Here is a 26,470-nt window from a genome sequence, read left to right on the forward strand (position 1 = left end):
TGCTTTCTTCACTCAAGTCTATATCAGAAGCAATGCTACTATCGGTCAAACTTGAAGGACCCTTGTTACTGTTCTGCGGCATAGATTCTGGTAAGATGGTTACATTTTTTATACATCTATGATAACACAAGAAGACGGGTCACAGTGTGACTCCTTTTATCTGTATAGAATCATGGGTTAATTTCTCCTGAGGGGGATTATTGAACAGCGGGGAATAATCTTACATGTTTATTTGATTTTATGCTGCTTTTATGTGTGAGATGTTATGGGCTCATAGGCTGTTATGGAATATACAGGTTTCTCTTTCACGTTGAGAGCTGTGCAGCTTACAAGTTTGGCACTCTTTTTCTCATAGCAGAGACGGTCCTGCATTGTGCAGTTTTCATTCCCTCTTTTCTGACCGGGTGTCTATCAGAGAGTAGTCCTAAATCTCTCTACTCTCTGGGTCATAGGAGGTCGGGAATGCCCCAGCCATTGGGGTATAAGGGTGCTGTTAAAATAAGATTATTTTATTTTCTATAGTTATCCAGTTATTGCACTAGCAACGGATGATTCTGTTACTTTAGAGGGTACTCCCTCTATTCCTACAGATTTTTTCCTGTTTATATAGTTAGGAGGCCTTAGATCCGCCTTCTCAATTATGTTCCATATGCCTTGATAATGTGATACTTTCAAACATGTTTGATACCAATCAGCCGCCCACCTCTGAGGAGTTGTCATCCAGTGAGGTGCGTACCATACATTCCTCTCTCACTACATATGCAGTTTCCCGTAGCATTGCTGATCCTCCATCCGGAGGGGTCCTTTTTTCCACCAGACGTTACTGCACAGTTCAGACGACGGTGTCTGCAGCCTTTAATGCTTTACCTCGCCCTGTCAAGCGCAAGCGAAAGATTACATATTGCACTCCTTCCCAGTGTACATTAGATAATTTATTGGATTTAACGGAGGAACTAGACTTAAGTTTTGGCGAATTTAGAGATTCCAGAGGCCAAATTGTCTGATGAACCTTTGATTCCTAAATTGGATAGAGTTTGGGGACAGGGCGATACCTTATCCTTCAGTCTGGAAGAGTTGTGAAACAGCACCAAACAGCACCTTAACTCCTTTTTCCTTTCTATAGGATTCTTTGGTGACCAGTGGTACAGAGGGGACTGCTTTCCTCTCCAATATTCCAACAAAACAAAATTCCACAGCACCAAAAGTTTATAGGAAAACTTAGAAATTTATTGAGGTACAAACAAATGTAACGTTTCGGGAGCCATTCCCTTAATCATGCATAGGGTCAACAGGTGTGTACAGAGCCTTTATAGCAAAAACTTTAACCCTTAATGCTATGATCCCCATAGGTCTGAATAGGGAACTTGATTTGGCAGTGTTTCTGTAGGGTTAATCATTAATATAAAAAATTTTTTGAGATTTAAAGGCATCTTCTCTGTTTAAGTATTGTTTTTAGGTTGATTAACAGGTCTATATATAGAATTTAGTAGTCTGAGTTTGAGGATTTAAAGGTTAGGTAGTTTGTAAAATGTATTATTGTATATTTCCCACTAGGTGGTGCTATGTTATTGTATAGTGATAAGCATGTGAAGGGTTAGTTTTCCCTATAAAGGCTCTGTACACACCTGTTGACCCTATGCTAAATAGAGTTGTAAGGTTCCATCCCTAAAAGGGATGGAGCGATCTTCACCCTTGCTAAACATACTGCTATCCCGCTTGAGGATAGCTCTTCATTTAAAGAGCCCATGGATAAAAGATGGAAACTCTGTTTAGAAAGATGTTTCAACATACAGGATATTTGCTTCAACCTGCGGCGGCTGTTGCTGGAGAAACTACCTACGGGTGCGACTCCTTATAGGATTTGATCGGTATGGAGAGGTCCCCTCGACGTTATTCAGGAAAGAATGACTGCCTTGAGGGTTGCTAATTCTTTTATCTGTGATGCTATTAAGCAGATTGCTAAGGCTTCAGCTTTTCTGCTCAGGCCTGTCGGGCTCTGGCTGACGCCATGATCTGTGGATATGACTTCTAAGTCTAGACTTCTTTCCCTCCCCTTTAAGGGAAAGATTTTGTTTGGTCCAGGCCTGGACTCTATCTCCATGGTCAAAGGGGGCAACGGTGCCCTCCTACCGTAAAAGAATAAGAACTAGTCTAAGGGACAATTTTCCTTCTTTTCGTTCTGATAAAGCCCATTGTCAGCAGTCCTCCGCTAGGCCAGACCAAACCAAGAGTTCTTGGAAGCCAGCTCAGTCCTGGAATAAATCCAAGGAGAGCAAGAAGCCCGCCGAATGAATGGGGTGGTCCCTGGTCCTCTTCTAGATTGTGTTGGGGGCAAACTGTCGCTCTTTTGTTCATAAATGGAAAGAGTCCACAGCTGCATTCATTACTTTTGGGAACCTGGCCACCAGGAGGAGGCAAAGAAACCCCAGCCAAAAGCTTAAATACTCCTCCCACTTCGCTCATCCCCCAGTCATTCTTTGCCTTTTGTCCCAGGAGGTTGGCAGAGAAGTGTCAGTTTTTTTTTCCGTCTCTTATGGAGGGTAGTACTCTTCGACATGGGATGGGAGTTTTAAGTAATCCTGTCAGTCTCTCAGTGAGGGCCTGGATGAAAGTTACAGTCCGGAGATGCAGGGAGAGTCTTTCTGCGAAACCATCCCGACTCATATTAACAGCTCCACAAGCAATCAGCGTTGTCTAACTTCACTTCACTGTCTGTTTCTTCTCTCTAGTCCATGGCGGAGGCGAAGCTACTATGCGTCACACTTGAAAGGCCGTGTTCCTGTTCCACGGTGTAGATTCCGGTAAGATCGTTTCATTTTACTTCTTCATGATTGTACTGTAACTCATTTGTTCCTGCGAACTCACATGAAAAATACAGGGTCTCAGTGGGGACTCCTTTCGTATCTTGGAATCAAGGGTTATTGAACAGGTTTTTTTTTTTAAATCATGTTTGTTATGTGATTCAATCTGCTTATGTGTAGTGTTAACTGGGCTTGTGGCTTTTTTTAACATAACGGCCTTTCGAAGTGGCGCGACCTAACGGTTGGGCGCCCTTTTTTTGGACTGTATGGTTCACCTTGTGACCGGGCGTGTTTACGTTCTGGTCTCCCATTTCCGCATTCCTGACTGTGTGGCGACGGAGAATTCTAGTCCGCTGGTGTCTGGTTCATAGGAGGTGGTGAGTGCCCCAGCCATTGTGGGTGTCAGGTGCCGTTTAAATTGTTTTATATATATATATATATATATATATATATATATATAGTGTCCATTTTTTGGTATCCTTTATCCAGTTATGGAGGATACTGATGTTGAGATTGTTCAACTTTCTGATTCAGATTCTTCGTCCTGTGACAAAGGCGAATTGGCCCCACTGACTCAGGTCAGTTAGTTATGTTCTTTAGGCCATCCTAGAGCTCCTTGTGGCTCAGGGATTCAAGTTACTGCTGAGCCATCTGCCTCGGGGGGCCCTGCCCTCCAGGAGGCAAGTTCCCTACCGCTCCCTACTACTACTACACATGGGGGTATCCCAGGTTATGTTTTTTTCTCCTCGGAGGGTGGATTGTTCCCCCCGCAGGTTGTGGCATGTTTTCGCTTTTACATATTTTTGGCACTTGCTCGTCTACAAAGTTTAGATGTTTATTTTCGATTGTGCTCGTGCTTGATTGCCCCAAGTCTCTCGACCACAGGAGGGCATGTGCAGTTTCCTGTGGGTGTAACTGTTCCTGAGTGTTGTGACTTTCGTTACAGGCTGGCTCGCCTTCGTGTTTTACTCAGACACGTTTTTGAGTTGTTTGGGGTCCCTATCCTTCTCGGCTATGGGACTCATCAGTTTCCTCCTTCGATTGGCTCACCTCGTTAGACATGGGGGGATGACTTAATCTCCTTTAAGTCTTGTTATCGAGATCCTTCCCAGTTTTGTTGGAGGAACAGGGTTTCCCGTTAGGCTGGTCCTGCGAGTCTTTCTGTTCTTCTTGGGTGTTAACCCTCGCGTTGCCTGTCATTTTTTTTTAATTTTTTTTATTGAATTTTTCATAGAAAAATAAACATTGCAGTGTATGATGTACATTGAGTAAGATAGTAAGGCATATACAAAATTGGCTTTGAAAATAGATATGACGTAAACTTACAATTTGATACAAGAACAGTTATTAGCGTTAATTTGGCTAATCTTACATAATAAAGGTTACCTTTTGAAGCATACATTATAAACAGGTGTAAGCATAGGAGAGTTCAATTTTATTCAAATCAGGTAGAGGTGGTGTGTAGTCTAAAAAGTAATGACCAGGCGAGATTGCTACTTCTGAAGCCATGATGCTTTTAGGGGTTTTCCTTCCAATAGAATTCAACATTAAGAAAGAAATTTAGTTTTCCTTTTCTAATATATTGTGGTTTTTCTGATTATAAAGTTTTCGTAACTAGTTGTTTCCATTCTCGGATAGAGGGAATTTGAGTTGTTTTCCAATATCTTGGAATGAGTCGTTTGGCACTATTTAGCATTATCTTGAAAAGAGTTAATTTATATTGGCATGACATTTTTGGTGGGTAATTGAGTAGGACAAGAAGAGGGAATATGTTGGTGAGGTCAGGTAAAATTGTATTTATATGAGGTATAATTTGTGACCAAAATGGTTTAAGTATTATACAATCCTACCACATATGGCTGATCGTCCCTATTTCACAGCATTCTCTCCAACAATGAGCTGATGTAGAGGGGTATATAGACTTTAATCGCATTGGTTTTAGATACCATATTAAGAGCAATTTATAGTTTGTTTCAAGTATAGATGCTAAAAATGAGGATTTTTTTGTGGATAAAAATATTTTGTGCCATTGCTGCGAGGTTATGTCAACATTGAGCTCACTATTCCAAGAGATAGTGTAAGTGAGGAGAGACCTAGATGTGATATCAGATAACATTTTGCATGAGAATCCTAGTGTGCCTTTTCATCCGGGGGAATGGTCTCTCCATCCCAAAGTATTTACGGAGATTTGCAAAAGGAAGATATTATGACGTCTCAAAACCAAGCTACCCAGATATGGGTCGAGGTACAGGCATCCTCATGCGGAGCTAACCGATGCATTAGTGGTGCCTTGGAGGTTCAATCTAATTTTTTTTGGCCTTTTACCACTACTTTCTCGTGTAGTGGCTCGAATCAATCAAGAGCAGGCGTCGGTGATACTGATTGTTCCGTCTTGGCCGCAAAAGATATGGTTCACGGATCTAGTGGGGATGTCCTCATCTCCTCTATGGAAGTTACTTTGTTGCAAGGATCTGCTGACCAAGGTCTCTTTGTTCATCAATGTCTAGATTTTCTGAGGCTGACTGCGTGGAGATTGAACGCTTAGTCCTAGCCAAGAGAGGGTTTTCTGAGAGAGTTATTTTTACTCTCATTCAAGCTTGTAAGCTGGCTGTTTTTTGCATCTATCATAAGGTGTGGAGGACTTACTTATTCTGTTCTCCAGGATGAACTGGAGAAGGGCTTTTTTGCAAGTCCCCTGATGGGACAGATTTCGGCCCTGTCTGTGTTACTGCACAAGAGGTTTGCTGAGCTTCCAGATGTGCAGTCATTTGTTAAGGATCATACCTGTGTTTAGATCTATTGCTCCTCCTTGGAGTTTAAATCTTGTTCTTAGTTTTGCAACGGGCTCTACAGGGAGTGCAGAATTATTAGGCAAGTTGTATTTTTGAGGATTAATTTTATTATTGAACAACAACCATGTTCTCAATGAACCCAAAAAACTCATTAATATCAAAGCTGAATATTTTTGGAAGTAGTTTTTAGTTTGTTTTTAGTTTTAGCTATTTTAGGGGGATATCTGTGTGTGCAGGTGACTATTACTGTGCATAATTATTAGGCAACTTAACAAAAAACAAATATATACCCATTTCAATTATTTATTTTTACCAGTGAAACCAATATAACATCTCAACATTCACAAATATACATTTCTGACATTCAAAAACAAAACAAAAACAAATCAGCGACCAATATAGCCACCTTTCTTTGCAAGGACACTCAAAAGCCTGCCATCCATGGATTCTGTCAGTGTTTTGATCTGTTCACCATCAACATTGCGTGCAGCAGCAACCACAGCCTCCCAGACACTGTTCAGAGAGGTGTACTGTTTTCCCTCCTTGTAAATCTCACATTTGATAATGGACCACAGGTTCTCAATGGGGTTCAGATCAGGTGAACAAGGAGGCCATGTCATTAGATTTTCTTCTTTTATACCCTTTCTTGCCAGCCACACTGTGGAGTACTTGGTCGCGTGTGATGGAGCATTGTCCTGCATGAAAATCATGTTTTTCTTGAAGGATGCAGACTTCTTCCTGTACCACTGCTTGAAGAAGGTGTCTTCCAGAAACTGGCAGTAGGACTGGGAGTTGAGCTTGACTCCATCCTCAACCCGAAAAGGCCCCACAAGCTCATCTTTGATGATACCAGCCCAAACCAGTACTCCACCTCCACCTTGCTGGCGTCTGAGTCGGACTGGAGCTCTCTGCCCTTTACCAATCCAGCCACGGGCCCATCCATCTGGCCCATCAAGACTCACTCTCATTTCATCAGTCCATAAAACCTTAGAAAAATCAGTCTTGAGATATTTCTTGGCCCAGTCTTGACGTTTCAGCTTGTGTGTCTTGTTCAGTGGTGGTCGTCTTTCAGTCTTTCTTACCTTGGCCATGTCTCTGAGTATTGCACACCTTGTGCTTTTGGGCACTCCAGTGATGTTGCAGCTCTGAAATATGGCCAAACTGGTGGCAAGTGGCATCTTGGCAGCTGCACGCTTGACTTTTCTCAGTTCATGGGCAGTTATTTTGTGCCTTGGTTTTTCCACACGCTTCTTGCGACCCTGTTGACTATTTTGAATGAAACGCTTGATTGTTCGATGATCACGCTTCAGAAGCTTTGCCATTTTAAGAGTGCTGCATCCCTCTGCAAGATATCTCACTATTTTTGACTTTTCTGAGCCTGTCAAGTCCTTCTTTTGACCCATTTTGCAAAAGGAAAGGAAGTTGCCTAATAATTATGCACACCTGATATAGGGTGTTGATGTCATTAGACCACACCCCTTCTCATTACAGAGATGCACATCACCTAATATGCTTAATTGGTAGTAGGCTTTCGAGCCTATACAGCTTGGAGTAAGACAACATGCATAAAGAGGATGATGTGGTCAAAATACTCATTTGCCTAATAATTCTGCACTCCCTGTACTTCTGGATGTGGTTTGTGACTTGAATTCCTTTCTTCAGGCCACGAAGGAATTTAGACAAACTTCTTTCTCTGTTTGTTCTCTTTTCCCGGGAAGCGTGGGGGTCAGAGGGCCTCTTCGACTTCTTTATCTTTTTGGCTGAGGAGTGTCATCCGTTTAGCATAGAGACAGCGGAACATAAGCCTCCTCTGAGGATTACGGCTCATTCTATGAGAGCAGTGGTTTCTTCTTGGGCCTTCAAAAATGAGGCCTCTACGGATCAGATTTGTAAGGCAGCTACCTGGTCCTCATATACTTTTTCCAGTCTTTACAAGTTTGATGTTTTTGCTTATGCTGAACCAGCCTTCGGGAGAAAGGTTTTGTAGGCTGTGGTGCTTTCAGATTAGGGTCCGCCTCCCTTTCCGCTCCCGTTAGCATTTGTGTACTCTAGAGCTTGGGTAAATGTTTACCAAAAGTAAGGAATGCCGCTGTGAACTCTTCCCATATTAAGAAGGAAAACTTAAATTATGCTTACCAGATAATTTAATTTCCTTCTGTATGGGAAGAGTCCTTAGCTCCCACCCGTGTTTTCCGATGGGCGGCCCTAAATTTAAATGTATTCTTCTGGCACCTTTTTCACCCTGATATTTTTCCTACGGTTCCTTGTTCCCACGGCAGAATGACTGGGGTTATGAGGAGGTGAGGGAGGTATTTAAGCCTTTGGCTGGGGTGTCTTTGACGCCTCCTGGTGGCCAGGTTCAGTATTTCCCAAAAGTAAGGAATGCAGCTGTGGACTCTTCCCATACAGAAGGAAAGGAAATTATCTGGTAAGCAGAATTTATTTTTTTGGTGTGCATCAAGGGTTTTTTGCGCTCTTAGTTTAAATTTTTTTTTTTTTGCCCCGTGTTATTCAATGCTGCTTAGCGTTATCCAGGCTTCGGATGTGAAGTTTATTTGTCCTGCTTTGTTTTTCAGTTCGGCTTAGTGCGCCTTGATCCTGCAAGTCTTTTATAGCTACTGTAGCAGTGGGTACGTTCTTTTAAGGGGATTTAATTGTTTATTGCTATAATGAAGCTGTCTGTTTTTGTCCCTTAATCTACCTTCGAAGCTGAGTCACCTCAAAACCTTCCTACCAATATATTAAGTGTTTTTATTGTAAAAAAGCTGACGTTTCTCCTCCAGCTTATTCATGTGACTCATGGTTATGTTAATGCATTTAGAACAAATTAATGCTGCTTCTATAGGTATTACTGCTCCTTCTGTTTGCTTCAGATATATCACCAGGAGTGAAAAATCTCATTAGATCTGCTATTTCTGAGGCACTGGCTACTCTCCCGCCTTCAAGTAAGCTTAAAAGGTCAGTTCAGATTTTATCTTCTACCAAGTACTATGTCCCTTGAAGTTAGGAATACTGTTGTTTCTTCAGAAGGTGAGGTTTCCTCTGATGAGTCTTCCTCTGTTGTTGAACCTGATACATCATCTTTTTTTATTTAAAATTGAACATACACCTTCTCTTTTGAAAGAAGTTTTACTTACTTTAAGGGTTAAATATTCTAAGGTTTCTGACGCTAAGCCTTTTAGTAATTTAGATTCAGTTTTTAAAACTATTGCTGAGCTCCAAGAGGTTTTTCCTATTCCTGAGGCTGTCTCAGATGGTGTCTAGGGAATGGTCTCTATATGGTTATTACTTTAATCCTTCTGCAAGGTTTAAAAAGTTATATCCTTTACCTGCTGCTAATGTTGAATTCTCGGAAACTGCCTAAGGTTGGGGCTATTTCCACTCTGGCTAAGCGTACTACTGTCACTTTAAAGACCCTTTGGATAGGAAATTAGTCTTTTCATAGAAGGGCCTTTTTACAAGCAGGGTATTTGCTTAGGCAGACTGTTTGTATTGCTGATGTGGCTGCTGCTTCATCTTACTGGTTATATAGTCTTTCAGAATAGTGTTCTAATGACTCTGCCAGTGAAAATCTTTTGGATTTACTGAAGTGCTAATTCCTTTTATTTGTGATGCTGTATTTGATAGTATGAAAATCAATGTCAAAAGCATGTCTTTGGCAGTCCTTGTTAGAAAAGCCTTTTAGCTTAAATCCGGATCTCCTGACGTGTCTAAATCCAGACTTTTATCTCTTTCTTTTCAGGGAAATAAATTATTCACAGGGAACATTAGTTTCTGAGGTTTGCCTTTCTAGACCGGAATTTTTAGCTTGTTACTCTACCATTTGGTCTGACTATAGCTCCAAGAATCTTCTCAAAAGGTTAAAGGTGTCTGTGATCAGATTTCAAGGTATTGTCATATTTCCCTACCTGGACAATATCTTGGTTCAAGCTCCATATTATCCTTAAGCAGAATCTTACACCAAACGACATAGTTGGAGGATCAATTTTTCAAAGAGTTCTTTGGTTCCTCAGACAAAAGTAACTTTTTGGGGTTTTCAAATAGATTCATTCTCTAACAGAACAGAGAAGGTTAAGATTGGTGTCAATTTGTCTGAGCCTTCAGTCTCTCTCCTTTCCCTCAGTTGCTCTTTGTATTGAAGTTCTGTGTTTCATGATTGCAGCTTCAGAAGCAATTCGCTTTGCTTGTTTTCACATGAAACCTATTCAGCTTTGTATGCGTTGTCAGTAGTGTGGGGATCATACTTAGTCTCTGACTTGGTGACTGGATCATCAGTTAATTATTCTGGGGCCTTCTTTTGCTTGTCCTTCCTGGACTGTGATCACTACAAATGCAAGTCTTTAATTTTGGGGAGTTTTGGGGGTCTCTGAGAACACACATAGTTTGGTATCCTCGGGTGGTGAGGTTGCCAATAAATATTCTAGGATTCTGTACTATTTTCAGGGCTCTTCAGACTTGGTCCCTTTTTAAAAGGGAGTTTTATCTCTATTTCCAAAGAGACACTGTCACAGCAGTCAATCATCATGGGTAAACTCGCAGTTCCCTTGCCACGAGGGAAGAGTCTCAAATTCTCTCATTGGACGGAAGTCAATTCCTGTCTAGTCTCTGCAATTCATATTCCAGCTGGTAACAACTGGAAAGCAGAGTTTCACATTTATCATTCTCTACATCCAGGGGAATGTCTCTTCACCAGGGTGTGTTCAATCAGATTTTGGCTCTTTAAGATCTCTGAGTTGGATCTGTATGGCTTTTCGTTTGAACAGCAAACTTCCCAGGGACTTTGCAAGGTCCAGGGGCTCTCAGGCAGAGTATCTCCTTGGTCTTTTCAGCTTGCTGATCTGTTTCCTCCTCCGGTGGTACTTCCCAGAGTGATCTCCAAGGTAAGCCTAGAGAAATCTTAAGAAATCCTGATTGCCCAAGCTTGAATTTGCAGGATTTGGTATGCAGATGTCCAGTTGCCGTCCTTGGCCTCTTCTTATACGGTCAGACCTTCTATCTAAAGGTCCGTTTTTTTTATCCGGATATCAAGTCTCTGAATGCGATGGCATGGAAATTTAATGGTTAGTTCTTAGACATAGAGGTTTCTCTCGAGCACCTAATTTTTTTATAGAGCTATTGGAGTTTGGGAATCATTGGCTCTTACTAGTGGTAAGGAAGAGTAATTCTCAAGAGTAATAAATTGTGGATTCTCACCACCATGAAAAAAATTAATTTCAGGTAAGCATAAATTGTAAACGACTTTCCAACTTACTTTTATTATCTCATTTTATTCCTTCTCATTGTATCCTTTGCTGAAAGACATACCTACTTAGGTATGCTCAGGAGCAAAAATGCACTACTAGGAGCTAACTGCTGATTGGTAGCTGCACACACACATGCCTCTTTTCTGTTTCACTAGCTCCCTGTAGTGCATTGTTACTCCTTCCACAAAGGATGCCAAACAATGAAGCAAATTTGCTATTTGAAGTAGTCACATTATAAAGCTTATGTAGTACTTCTGTCAACCATAAATGTAATGCAGATTCATTCAAGCACATACCTTGCTATTTAGAATAACATTTGCAAAACATTAGTACCCATGTCCGTTCATACTGTAGTAGCTAATGCCACAAAATATAATTTTATTACTGTTTTGAGGTTTATTTCTCTTGTTAAGTGTAGTCAGTCCACGGGTCATCCATTACTTATGGGATTATATCTCTTCCCTAACAGGAAGTGCAAGAGGATCACCCAAGCAGAGCTGCTATATAGCTCCTCCCCTCATACGTCATACCCAGTCATTCTCTTGCACCTAACTAAAGACAGGTCGTGTGAGAGGAATGTGGTGTTTTAAACTTAGTTTTTATTTCTTCAATCAAAAGTTTGTTATTTTAAACGGCACCGGAGTGTGTTGTTTGTTCTCAGGCAGCATTAGAAGAAGAATCTGCCTGCGTTTTCTATGATCTTAGCGGACGTAACTAAGATCCACTAGCTGTTCTCATACATTCTGAGGAGTGAGGTAACTTCAGAACAGGGGAATAGCACGCAGGGCCCCCCTGCAAGGAGGTATGTGCAGTAAATTATTTTCTAAGGAATGGAATTGACTGAGAAAATACTGCTAATACCGATGTAATGTAAGTGCAGCCTTAAATGCAGTGGTAGCGACTGGTATCAGGCTGATGAGTATGTATGTATACAATTAAGTATTTTTCTAGGGAATGGAATTTCACTCAGAAAATACTGTTAATACTGAAGTAATATCTGAGCCTTCACTACAGTATAAGCGACTGGTAGCAGGCTTTTTAATAACACTTCATAACTTTAAAATACTTTTGCAAAACGTTTACTGGCATGTTAATCGTTTTTTGTGAGGTACTTGGTGATAAAACTTATTGGGCATGATTTTTACCACATGGCTGTCGTTTTTTTCTGCATAGAAACAGTTTACTGAGCTTCCCCACTGTTGTAATATGAGTGGGAGGGGCCTATTTTAGCGCTTTTTTGCGCAGTAAAAATTCAGTCACAGTCTTCCCTTTTCATCCTCCATGATCCAGGACGTCTCTACAGAGCTCAGGGGTCTTCAAAGCTAGTTTTGAGGGAGGTAATCAGTCACAGCAGACCTGTGACAGTGTGTTTGACTGTGATAAAAACGTTAATTAATACATTTGTTATCCGTTTTTGAGTATCAAGGGGTTAATCATCCTTTGCTGGTGGGTGCAATCCTCTGTTAACTTTATACACTTACTGTAAAAATTTGGTTGCTATAACTAATTTAGTTCATTGTTATTCAACTGTGACAGTTTTTTTTGTGCTTCTTAAAGGCGCAGTAGCGTTTTTTATATTGCTTGTAAATTTATTGAAAGTGTTTCCAAGCTTGCTAATCTCATTGCTAGTCTGTTTAAACATGTCTGACACAGATGAATCTGTCTGTTCACTATGTTTAAAGGCCAATGTGGAGCCCAATAGAAATTTGTGCACTCAATGTATTGATGTTACTTTAAATAAAAGTCAAACTTTACATGTAAAGAAATTATCACCAGACAACGAGGAGGAAGTTATGCCGACTAACTCCCCTCACGTGTCAGTACCTTCGCCTCCCGCTCAGGAGGTGCGTGATATTGTGGCGCCATGTACATCAGGGCGGCCCATCCAAATCACTTTGCAAGACATGGCTACTGTTATGACAGAAGTACTATCTAAATTGCCAGAATTAAGATGTAAGCGCGATCACTCTGGGGTAAGAACAGAGCGCGCTGATAATGATAGAGCCATGTCTAACACTGCGTCACAATTTGCAGAACATGAGGACGGAGAGCTTCATTCTGTGGGTGACGGATCTGATCCAGGCAGACTGGATTCAGAGATTTCTAATTTTAAATTTAAGCTTGAGAACCTCCGCGTATTGCTAGGGGAGGTATTAGCGGCTCTGAATGATTGTAACACGGTTGCAATTCCAGAGAAAGTATGTAGGCTGGATAAATACTTTGCGGTACCGGTGTGTACTGACGTTTTTCCTATACCTAAAAGGCTTACAGAAATTGTTAACAAGGAGTGGGATAGACCCGGTGTGCCCTTTTCACCCCCTCCTATATTTAGGAAAATTTTCCCAATAGACGCCACCACACGGGACTTATGGCAGACGGTCCCTAAGGTGGAGGGAGCAGTTTCTACTTTGGCTAAGCGCACCACTATCCCGGTGGAGGATAGCTGTGCTTTTTCAGATCCAATGGATAAAAAGTTAGAGGGTTACCTTAAGAAAATGTTTGTTCAACAAGGTTTTATCTTACAACCCCTTGCATGCATCGCGCCTGTCACAGCTGCGGCGGCATTCTGGTTTGACTCTTTAGAAGAGACCATTCGCACAGCTCCATTGGATGAAATTATGAACAAGCTTAAAGCCCTTAAGCTAGCTAACTCATTTATTTCTGATGCCGTCGTACATTTAACCAAACTTACGGCTAAGAACTCTGGATTCGCCATCCAAGCGCGCAGAGCGCTGTGGCTTAAATCCTGGTCAGCTGATGTGACTTCTAAATCTAAATTGCTTAATATTCCTTTCAAAGGGCAGACCTTGTTTGGGCCCGGCTTGAAAGAAATTATCGCTGACATTACTGGAGGTAAGGGCCATGCCCTGCCTCAAGATAGAGCCAAATCAAAGGCTAAGCAGTCTAATTTTCGTGCCTTTCGTAACCTCAAGGCAGGAGCAGCATCAACTTCCTCCGCTTCAAAACAGGAAGGAGCTGTTGCTCGTTACAGACAGGGCTGGAAAGCTAACCAGCCCTGGAACAAGGGCAAGCAGGCCAGAAAACCTGCTGCTGCCCCTAAGACAGCATGAAGTGAGGGCCCCCTATCCGGAAACGGATCTAGTAGGGGGCAGGCTCTCTCTCTTTGCCCAGGCTTGGGCAAGAGATGTCCAGGATCCCTGGGCGTTGGAGATCATTTCTCAGGGATATCTTCTGGACTTCAAAGCTTCTCCCCCACAAGGGAGATTTCATCTTTCAAGGTTATCAGCAAACCAAGTAAAGAAAGAGGCGTTCCTACGCTGTGTACAAGACCTCTTGCTAATGGGGATGATCCACCCAGTTCCGCGGACGGAACACGGGCAAGGATTTTATTCAAATCTATTTGTGGTTCCCAAGAAAGAGGGAACCTTCAGACCAATCTTGGACTTAAAGATCCTAAACAAATTCCTAAGAGTTCCATCATTCAAGATGGAAACTATTCGAACCATCCTACCCATGATCCAAGAGGGTCAGTACATGACCACAGTGGACTTAAAGGATGCTTACCTTCACATACCGATTCACAAGGATCATTACCGGTATCTAAGATTTGCCTTCCTAGACAGGCATTACCAGTTTGTAGCTCTTCCCTTCGGGTTAGCTACGGCCCCAAGAATCTTTACAAAGGTTCTGGGCTCACTTCTGGCGGTACTAAGACCGCGAGGCATAGCGGTAGCTCCGTACCTAGACGACATTCTGATACAAGCGTCAAGTTTTCAAACTGCCAAGTCTCATACAGAGATAGTTCTGGCATTTCTGAGGTCGCATGGGTGGAAGGTGAACGTGGAAAAGAGTTCTCTATTGCCACTTACAAGGGTTCCCTTCCTAGGGACTCTTATAGATTCTGTAGAGATGAAAATTTACCTGACGGAGGCCAGGTTATCAAAACTTCTAAATGCTTGCCGGGCCCTTCATTCCATTCAACACCCGTCAGTGGCTCAGTGCATGGAGGTAATCGGCTTAATGGTAGCGGCAATGGACATAGTACCATTTGCGCGCCTGCATCTCAGACCGCTGCAATTGTGCATGCTAAGTCAGTGGAATGGGGATTACTCAGATTTGTCCCCTCTGCTAAATCTGGATCAAGAGACCAGAGATTCTCTTCTATGGTGGCTTTCTCGGCCACATCTGTCCAAGGGGATGTCCTTCCGCAGGCCAGATTGGACGATTGTAACAACAGACGCCAGCCTTCTTGGTTGGGGCGCAGTCTGGAATTCCCTGAAGGCTCAGGGATCATGGACTCAGGAGGAGAGACTCCTTCCAATAAACATTCTGGAGTTAAGAGCAATTTTCAATGCTCTTCTGGTTTGGCCTCAGTTAGCAACTCTGAGGTTCATCAGATTTCAGTCGGACAACATCACGACTGTAGCTTACATCAATCATCAAGGAGGAACCAGGAGTTCCCTAGCGATGTTGGAAGTCTCAAAGATAATTCGCTGGGCAGAGTCTCACTCTTGCCACCTGTCAGCGATCCACATCCCAGGCGTGGAGAACTGGGAGGCGGATTTTCTAAGTCGCCAGACTTTTCATCCGGGGGAGTGGGAACTTCATCCGAAGGTCTTTGCCCAACTGATTCATCGTTGGGGCAAACCAGATCTGGATCTCATGGCGTCTCGCCAGAACGCCAAGCTTCCTTGTTACGGATCCAGATCCAGGGACCCGGGAGCGGTGCTGATAGATGCTCTGACAGCACATTGGGTCTTCAACATGGCTTATGTGTTTCCACCATTCCCGATGCTTCCTCGATTGATTGCCAGGATCAAACAGGAGAGAGCATCGGTGATTCTAATAGCGCCTGCGTGGCCACGCAGGACCTGGTATGCAGATCTAGTGGACATGTCGTCCTGTCCACCATGGTCTCTGCCTCTGAGACAGGACCTTCTGATTCAGGGTCCTTTCAATCATCCAAATCTAGTTTCTCTGAGGCTGACTGCATGGAGATTGAACGCTTGATTCTATCAAAGCGTGGATTCTCGGAGTCAGTTATTGATACCTTAATACAGGCTAGGAAACCTGTTACCAGGAAAATTTACCATAAAATATGGCGTAAATATTTATATTGGTGTGAATCCAAGAGTTACTCATGGAGTAAGGTTAGGATTCCTAGGATATTGTCTTTTCTACAAGAGGGTTTAGAAAATGGTTTATCTGCTAGTTCGTTAAAGGGACAGATTTCAGCTCTGTCTATTCTTCTGCACAAACGTCTGGCAGAAGTTCCAGACGTTCAGGCTTTTTGTCAGGCTTTTTGTCAGGCTTTAGCAAGGATTAAGCCTGTGTTTAAGACTGTTGCTCCGCCGTGGAGCTTAAACTTAGTTCTTAACGTTCTGCAAGGTGTTCCGTTTGAACCCCTTCATTCCATTGATATCAAGCTGTTATCTTGGAAAGTTCTGTTTTTGATGGCTATTTCCTCGGCTCGAAGAGTCTCTGAGTTATCTGCCTTACATTGTGACTCCCCTTATCTGATTTTTCATTCAGACAAGGTAGTTCTGCGTACTAAACCTGGGTTCTTACCTAAGGTAGTCACTAACAGGAATATCAATCAAGAGATTGTTGTTCCATCATTGTGTCCTAACCCTTCTTCAAAGAAGGAACGACTTTTGCACAATCTGGACGTTGTTCGTGCCCTGAAGTTTTATTTACAGGCAACTAAAGATTTTCGTCAAACTTCTTCCCTGTTTGTCGTTTACTCTGGACAGAGGAGAGGTCAAAAGGCTTCGGCTACCTCTCTCTCTTTTTGGCTTCGTAGCATAATACGCTTAGCCTATGAGACTGCTGGACAGCAGCCTCCTGAAAGGATTACAGCTCATTCTACTAGAGCTGTGGCTTCCACCTGGGTCTTTAAGAATGAGGCCTCTGTTGAACAGATTTGCAAGGCTGCAACTTGGTCTTCACTTCACACTTTTTCAAAATTTTACAAATTTGACACTTTTGCCTCTTCGGAGGCTGTTTTTGGGAGAAAGGTTCTACAGGCAGTGGTTCCTTCCGTGTAAAGATCCTGCCTTGTCCCTCCCGTCATCCGTGTACTTTTAGCTTTGGTATTGGTATCCCATAAGTAATGGATGACCCGTGGACTGACTACACTTAACAAGAGAAAATATAATTTATGCTTACCTGATAAATTCATTTCTCTTGTAGTGTAGTCAGTCCACGGCCCGCCCTGTTTTTTACGGCAGGTTTAAATTTTAATGAAACTCCAGTCACCACTGCACCCTATAGTTTCTCCTTTCTCGTATGGTTTCGGTCGAATGACTGGATATGACGTATGAGGGGAGGAGCTATATAGCAGCTCTGCTTGGGTGATCCTCTTGCACTTCCTGTTAGGGAAGAGATATAATCCCATAAGTAATGGATGACCCGTGGACTGACTACACTACAAGAGAAATGAATTTATCACTTAAGCATAAATTATATTTTTTTCTCATTAATTTATTTTAGACCTCATGTTATTGGGGAATCAACTTTTTTTTTTTACTTTTTTTTTTTTGTAAATATAATTTTATTAGGATACTAATAGTCCATATCAACATGATATACATTAATATAGTTATAATAATGATCAATTCAGATTTCAAAGTAACATTGCCACATAATAGCTTATTTTTTCCCGTTGGACAAAATGTTTACTTAACAAAATGTTTCCCTTATATCATGCCATTTATACACAACATTTTATTTTCTGTTTTTCAGTTTTCATATACACAAAACAAAAGAAAAAAAATCATAACAATTCCTCCCTTCAGATCCTCCTATCATTACATACATTAGGAAGTTTTCCTTGTATAATTGCATCCATAATATATTAAGTCGACCGGAAAGGATATAGAATATTTTTCTGCATATCTAAACAGTATGACTTTATCAATACAAGCTATTTTTCCATGAATAATTTTACTTTTGTCTCTTGCCTTACCACCATCGCACACTGCTCTATTAATAAACAATCTTATATTCTGTTTTTATGTCCTGTTATAAGAGGAATTTTACTGGAAATCCAGTTTCTCAGAATTTAGATTTCTTGCTATTAAAGGGACACTGTAATCCAAAAAAAACCTTGGTTTAAATCGATTAAACGTTTTGAAACATAAATATTTGTAATCCACTTCTATTTTTAAATATCTATATTTTCGCCGCAGTGTACTTTTAAAATGTTATTAGTTGTCCAATCCGGGCCGACAACCCAGGTTGGAACATGGCCTCACTTAGCCACGATGCGCATGCGCAATCTCTCTCAACGTCTCTCAATGTCATTAAAGACGTCACTCGCTGGATGCCTCAGCTGAGTGAAGGATTCTGCTGTTAAAGGGACAGTCTAGGCCAAAATAAACTTTCGTGATTCAGCTAGAGCATGTAATTTTAAACAATTTTCCAATTTACTTTTATCACCAATTTTGCTTTGTTCTCTTGGTATTCTTAGTTGAATGCTTAACCTATGAGGTTCATATGCTAATTTCTTAGACCTTGAAGCCCACCTCTTTCAGATTGCATTTTAACAGTTTTTCACCACTAGAGGGTGTTAGTTCACATATTTCATATAGATAACACTGTGCTCGTGCACGTGAAGTTATCTGGGAGCAGGCACTAATTGGCTAGACTGCAAGTCTGTCAAAAGAACTGAAAAAAGGGGCAGTTTGCAGAGGCTTAGATACAAGATAATCACAGAGGTTAAAAGTATATTATTATAACTGTGTTGGTTATGCAAAACTGGGAAATGGGTAATAAAGGGATTATCTATCTTTTAAAACAATAAAAATTCTGGTGTAGACTGTCCCTTTAAATGCGCAAGTGTGACTCTAATTATTGTATGGGTAATGGCTTCACACAGGGAACTCTTGCATGTGCGGTTCGGACTATTAAAATGTGCAATAGGACAAAATAGTTTAATAATGATATGCAAAAACTCGAGATCGGATAGGTTATTGCTTTGTAACATGTACTGCCCATATTTGAGGGCTGGATTCAGTGTCGTCAACTGAGAATAATAAAAGTTGTTTTTCTACTGTTATGCAGCATCGTTTGAGAATAAAAGTAGGTCCGTTTTTTAAATTCATGTATATTATATCATATTTGTGGTCCGTTTCTGATACAAAAACTAAAAGTTAGTAACCCCTTTAAGATTACAAAGTCGATAAATTCCTTGTTTCTGTATCTACTATTCTTTGGAAGCAAAAAAATAATTATTTCTAAGTTTAACTGTAACAGCTCTCCCGTGATTTTAGAAATGCAGTAACTAATCTTACTCCAGAACTGGTTAATTAAAGGGCAATACCAAAAATAATGTGTTAGTTCAGCCATTTGGGAGCGACATTACACATTTATCCACAAATCTACTATTCTATCTTTGTAATAAATATAGAGCGACGTATGTTTGATGTAAAATATTTAAGTGGGACTCTTAAACTACTTCCTTTTGCTATTTTCCGGACTTTTAATATGCTACATCATCATTAATCCCCAGGAGCCCTTTATTATGCCATTTTAACACTGTTTCTCATATTTTGAGCACCACCTTTCTCCATAAGCAATCTATACCATTAGTGATTAGTACCCGTGTCCTTAGAGTTCATTCAGCTATTTCTTTGTTCATGTGCTTCTGAGTTTTATATAACATACTATAGTAGCTACACGAAATATAGTTTTATAACGGTTTTGATGTTTATATATTTTTTTATCAATTTATTTTAGACCTCATGCTAACGGAGAATCACCCTTAATTAGACCCAAGTCCGACATTGATCAACTTTTAAAAACTAAAACTGATCTTGAGCAATTCCTAAGCCGACCAAAATCAGTGGATGCAGAACCATTTGTGGTTAAAACTCAGAAAGAAAATGGTGAGTAAAGTACATATTATTTCAGGCTATTTGCATGTATGTGAGTGTGGAATCTGTTTTAATGTGTTTTACTGCATGTGTGGTCAGTTTAGTTCTAGGTCGACATTTCATGCAATATCAATGCAGAAATATTTTTTCATTTTCGGTTTAATTTAGTATTAATTTCCGATCATTTTTTCTAATTGTCTTCTGCATCCGTGACTATTTGATCTAACTTAATGTATTCATTAACAAGTATATTGTCTACCCTCTCCCTTTTTCTCACTTTCATCAGGTTTTTGAGTGTGGATAATATAAACATTGCGCATTCAGTACATTTAATTAACATTTCCCACGTATTTGCTGTTGAAACATTACATGTTCTAAGTTGTTAGAACATGTAATTTTAGGGCTAGCAACCTTGTACTTATAAAGGGGTTTAAACACATAGTAGAAGTATGGCTTACTACCTGCAAAGGACTGCTGGTCCTGAGTGGAAACTGTCACTGATCCAATCAGCAGAACTAATTACACAGCTGGTTCATGCAACTAGTGCAGCTGAACCAATCAACAGAGCTTGTCTCAGAAACCAGCTGTGTAATTAGTGCTGCTAATTGGATCAGCAGTGCTCTGTGGATTCCTAGTGAACTTTTTCTATGTGTTTAACACATTTGCAGGGGCCAATCACAGAGGTGCAGGGTCACTAGTCTTAAAATGGCATGCTCTTATGAATTTGTGTTATTGTTCAACTATAATGGCCTTTAAAGTGCAAAAACTATATGTAGAGCAACACATTTAATTTGTCTTACTGCTCATAAAATCTTAAAGTTGATCTGTAGTTGCAATTTTTTCTTATTAGTTATTTTAGTGTTTGTATGGAGCTTTGTGTCAGTGTAATATTTTTCTTTCATAATATCGTTGTTGTATGCAAGTAGGCTTGCAAACTGATTTGAACAAAAACACTGTACAACCTGTAGATGACTTGCAAGGGTGGTTGGTTTGGGGTCACAGTGGTCCTTCCTCTCTACCATAAATAATGTTCACTGATGATTGTATCCCTTTAGCTGCCAGTAACACAAATTATAGAAAATATAGAGACTCTATGTACTGCAGTGTATTTTCATGTAATCAAGCAGGATTTAATAGTGCTCTACCCATAATTAGCACATTAGCAGCTTAGTCCCTAGGAGCTGGGAACCACATATGAAAAAACTTAAATTAGTTAATCCGGCTTTAGAGCAAAGTCCACATATACATGTGGACGTTAAAATAACAAAGTATCCTTTTTATTAGCAAGCCATGCAGACATCCACAGTTTGTAAATAGTAAAACATAGCGTTTATTGAAGTACAAGTAAAACAACAGAGATAGATGGCATAAGCATACCTCTAACCCACCTGCGCCATCGGACGCATTTCACCAAAGCTTTTTCAAATGTGATTTATATGTGAACTTTGCCCTACAGTAGGATTAACTAATTCAAGTGTATTTTTTATGTTTTTCTTTCATGTAAATGGCAAGAGTCCATGAGCTAGTGACGTATGGGATATACATTCCTACCAGGAGGGGGGAAAGTTTCCCAAACCTCAAAATGCCTATAAATACACCTCCCACCACACACATACTTCAGTTTTACAAACTTTGCCTCCTATGGAGGTGGTGAAGTAAGTTTGTGCTAGATTTTTATGATTTCTTCTTTGATAAGCGCTTCTAAGCATTCTGAAGCCCAATTCCTCTGAGTACAGTGTTTGTCAGAGGGATGTGAAGAGAGTATTGCCTGTTGATTTTTATGGTTTTCACTCATGGGAAATCTCTTCTTTTCAAGGGTTTTCTGTTATCGGTCGTTGGGATTTATCTCCTACCTCCCTTTTCAGATCGACGATATACTCTTAAAACATTACCTCTGCAGATAGTTTTCAGTACTGGTTTGGCTGTCTGCTATATGTGGATGGGTGTCTTTCAGTAAGTATGTATCATTGTTTAAGACACTCTCAGCTATGTTTGGCGCTTTATGTATTAATGTAAAGTTTTAAATATATGTATTAACTTATATTTGCCATCTTTCAGGGCTATGTGTATTTCCCTTTGCAGTCAAACAGTTTCAGTATGAGAATCATGTTTTAGGAAGTTATTTTTAATATTTTCTTACCTGGGGTTTATTCTTTTTTTCCAATTTGAATTGTTTTTCCTTAAATTTCACGGGCAAATGTAGGCTCACGAGGGTGCAAAATGCTGTTATTTATTGCGTCATTTTTGGCGCAAATTTTTTTTGCCGCAAATTTCGTAATTTCCTGCGTCTTTATTGACGTTTGGTTGTAAGTTGCACTTGTTATGACGCGAGTTGCGTAATTTTCGGATGTTGATTGGGGCCAAAAAAAATTCACTTTGCGTCGTGGGTAATTTTTGGGTTATATTACCCCACTTCCTTTATGCTCCCTGCTCTCTTTATATTCTAGAGGGCTATGCTGTTTGCTTTTCTGTCTATTTAGCATATGCATTTTTCCCCATTCTTGAAACGGCTATATGAGGAAATTGGATATTTTGTTTAAATGTTATTTTTTCTCTTACATTTTGCAAGATGTCTCAGTCTGATCCTGTATAGGAACCATGCTACATGAACACAGTTCTACCAAAGCTAAGTGTATCTGTTGTAAGCAAGCTGAGATTATATCTCCGGCTATATTATATAACAGTTGTCATGATAAGCTTTTGCATGCTGATAATGTTTCTATTAGTGCTATTACAGCGTCTTTTGTTCCCTTAACATCTAATGTACATGATATCCCTGTTGATATGAAAAATGATATTGCTGATGCAATACAGAAGGCTATGTCTGCTATTCCACCTTCTAATAAACGTGAAAGGTCTTTTAAAACTTCTCATAAAACTGATAAAATTTGTAATGACCGACAACATACTCTGAAGAGGATCTCTCTGGTTCAGAAGATCCTACTTCAGACATTGAAATTCATAAATCTTATCTTTTTAAGATTGAATATATTCGGTCTTTGTTGAAAGAAGTATTGGTTACTTTGGGTATTGAGGAGTCTGATACTCTTGATAACAAAACCAGTAAACGTTTAAATTCTGTTTCTTCTGTTATGTGTGATCAGTCCACGGGTCATCATTACTTCTGGGATATAACTCCTCCCCAACAGGAAATGCAAGAGGATTCACCCAGCAGAGCTGATATAGCTCCTCCCCTCTACGTCAGTCCCAGTCATTCTCTTGCACCCAACGACTAGATAGGATGTGTGAGAGGACTATGGTGATTATACTTAGTTTTTATGACTTCAATCAAAAGTTTGTTATTTTATAATAGCACCGGAGCGTGTTATTACTTCTCTGGCAGACTTTGAGGAAGAATCTACCAGAGTTTTTACTATGATTTTAACCGGAGTAGTTAAGATCATATTGCTGTTCTCGGCCATCTGAGGGAGGTAAAAGCTTCAGATCAGGGGACAGGGGCAGATGAATCTGCATTGAGGTATGTAGCAGTTTTTATTTTCTGAATGGAATTGATGAGAAAATCCTGCTATACCGTTATAATGACATGTATGTATACACTTCAGTATTCTGGGAATGGTACTTCACCGGAACTACTTTGTTAAAGGTCACTAATCTTTTTAATAACTATTATATCATGTTAAACGTTTTTGCTGGAATGTAGAATCGTTTACACTGCTGAGGTACTGAGTAAATAAATGTTTGGGCTTTATTTTCCACTTGGCAGTAGTTTATTTTGAATTGTGACAGTTTCGTTTCTCTTCACTGCTGTGTGTGAGAGGGAGGGGCCGTTTTTGGCGCTCTTTGCTACGCATCAACAATTTCCAGTCAGCTATTATTTTTCCTGCATGATCCGGTTCATCTCTGACAGATCTCAGGGGTCTTCAAACTTCTTGAAGGGAGGTACATTCTCTCAGCAGAGCTGTGAGAATTTTTTATATTGACTGTGGATAAAGACGTTACTCAATAATTTTTATGTCAAATTTAGTTATGTTATCTTACTAATGGGAACAAAACCTTTGCTAAAAGTTGTGTTGTTTTAAAGTTGATGCTATAACTGTTTTCAGTTTATTATCTCAACTGTCATTTAATCATTAATCGTTTAAGTACCTTTTTGAGGCACAGTACGTTTTTGCTAAAAAAGATTATAACCAGGTTGCAAGTTATTGCTAGTGTGTTAAACATGTCTGACTCAGAGGATATCTGTGTCATTTGTTCCAATGCCAAGGTGGAGCCCAATAGAAATTTATGTACTAACTGTATTGATGCTACTTTAAATAAAAGTCAATCTGTACAATGTGAACAAATTTCACCAATCTGCGAGGGGAGAGTTATGCCGACTAACTCGCCTCACGCGGCAGTACCTGCATCTCCCGCCCGGGAGGTGCGTGATATTATGGCGCCTAGTACATCTGGGCGGCCATTACAGATAACATTACAAGATATGGCTACTGTTATGACTGAAGTTTTGTCTAAATTACCTGAGCTAAGAGGCAAGCGTGATCACTCTGGGGTGAGAACAGAGTGCGCTGACAATACTAGGGCCATGTCTGATACTGCGTCACAGCTTGCAGAGCATGAGGACGGAGAGCTTCATTCTGTGGGTGACGGTTCTGATCCAAACAGATTGGATTCAGATATTTCAAATTTTAAATTTAAATTGGAGAACCTCCGTGTATTACTAGGGGAGGTCTTAGCAGCTCTCAATGATTGTAACACCGTTGCAATACCAGAGAAACTATGTAGGTTGGATAAATACTTTGCGGTACCGGCGAGTACTGACGTTTTTCCTATACCTAAGAGATTAACTGAAATTGTTACTAAGGAGTGGGATAGACCCGGTGTGCCGTTCTCACCCCCTCCAATATTTAGAAAGATGTTTCCAATAGACGCCACCACTCGGGACTTATGGCAAACGGTCCCTAAGGTGGAGGGAGCAGTTTCTACTCTAGCTAAGCGTACCACTATCCCGGTGGAGGATAGCTGTGCCTTTTCAGATCCAATGGATAAAAAATTGGAGGGTTACCTTAAGAAAATGTTTGTTCAACAAGGTTTTATTTTGCAACCCCTTGCATGTATCGCGCCGATTACGGCTGCGGCAGCATTTTGGATTGAGTCTCTGGAAGAGAACCTTAGTTCATATACGCTAGACGACATTATGGACAGGCTTAGAGTCCTTAAACTAGCTAATTCATTCATTTCGGAGGCCGTAGTACATTTAACCAAACTTACGGCTAAGAACTCAGGATTCGCCATACAGGCACGTAGGGCTCTGTGGCTAAAATCCTGGTCAGCTGATGTTACTTCTAAGTCCAAATTACTTAATATACCTTTCAAGGGGCAGTCCTTATTTGGGCCCGGTTTGAAAGAAATTATCGCTGACATTACAGGAGGTAAGGGCCACGCCCTACCTCAAGACAAAGCCAAAGCTAAGGCTAGACAGTCTAATTTTCGTCCCTTTCGGAATTTCAAAACAGGAGCAGCATCAACCTCCACTGCACCAAAACAGGAAGGAGCTGTTGCTCGTTACAGGCAAGGCTGGAAGCCCAACCAGTCCTGGAACAAGGGCAAACAGGCCAGGAAACCTGCTGCTGCCCCAAAGACAGCATGAACCGAGAGCCCCCGATCCGGGACCGGATCTAGTGGGGGGCAGACTTTCTCTCTTCGCCCAGGCCTGGGCAAGAGATGTTCAGGATCCCTGGGCGCTAGAGATCATATCTCAGGGATACCTTCTAGACTTCAAATTATCTCCCCCAAGAGGGAGATTTCATCTGTCAAGATTGTCAACAAACCAGATAAAGAAAGAAGCGTTTCTACGCTGTGTACAAGATCTGTTATTAATGGGAGTGATCCATCCGGTTCCGCGGTCGGAACAAGGACAAGGGTTCTACTCAAACCTGTTTGTGGTTCCCAAAAAAGAGGGAACCTTCAGACCAATCTTAGATTTAAAGATTCTAAACAAATTCCTAAGAGTTCCATCGTTCAAGATGGAAACTATTCGGACAATCTTGCCCATGATCCAAAAGGGTCAGTACATGACCACAGTGGATTTAAAAGATGCTTACCTTCACATACCGATCCACAAAGATCATCACCGGTATCTACGGTTTGCCTTCCTAGACAGGCACTACCAGTTTGTAGCTCTTCCATTCGGATTGGCTACGGCCCCAAGAATCTTCACAAAGATTCTAGGTGCCCTCCTGGCGGTACTAAGACCGCGAGGGATTTCGGTAGCTCCGTATCTAGACGACATTCTAATACAGGCTTCAAGCTTTCAAACTGCCAAGTCTCATACAGAGTTAGTTCTGGCATTTCTAAGGTCGCATGGATGGAAAGTGAACGAAAAGAAGAGTTCTCTTTTTCCTCTCACAAGAGTTCCATTCTTGGGGACTCTTATAGATTCTGTAGAAATGAAGATTTACCTGACAGAGGACAGGTTAACAAAACTTCAAGATGCATGCCGTGTCCTTCATTCCATTCAACACCCGTCAGTAGCTCAATGCATGGAGGTGATCGGCTTAATGGTAGCGGCAATGGACATAGTACCTTTTGCACGCCTACACCTCAGACCGCTGCAATTATGCATGCTAAGTCAGTGGAATGGGGATTACTCAGATTTGTCCCCTACTCTGAATCTGAATCAAGAGACCAGAAATTCTCTTCTATGGTGGCTTCATCGGCCACACCTGTCCAGGGGGATGCCATTCAGCAGGCCAGACTGGACAATTGTAACAACAGACGCCAGCCTACTAGGTTGGGGCGCTGTCTGGAATTCTCTGAAGGCTCAGGGATTATGGAAT

General features: G+C 40.9%; 1 protein-coding gene across 1 annotated transcript in view; it reads left to right on the forward strand.

The window, feature by feature from the left end:
* The window catches only part of CD2AP (CD2 associated protein), a gene marked incomplete at its 3' end in the record, with an annotated part of 687,573 nt that overhangs the window by 630,785 nt on the left and 30,318 nt on the right, over nt 1–26,470 (forward strand). The window contains 1 exon segment of the mRNA XM_053709615.1: nt 19,537–19,685. Coding sequence (XP_053565590.1) covers nt 19,537–19,685 — 149 coding nt within the window.

Source organism: Bombina bombina, chromosome 4, assembly GCF_027579735.1.
Source record: "Bombina bombina isolate aBomBom1 chromosome 4, aBomBom1.pri, whole genome shotgun sequence".
In the NCBI taxonomy this organism is placed as follows: domain Eukaryota; kingdom Metazoa; phylum Chordata; class Amphibia; order Anura; family Bombinatoridae; genus Bombina; species Bombina bombina.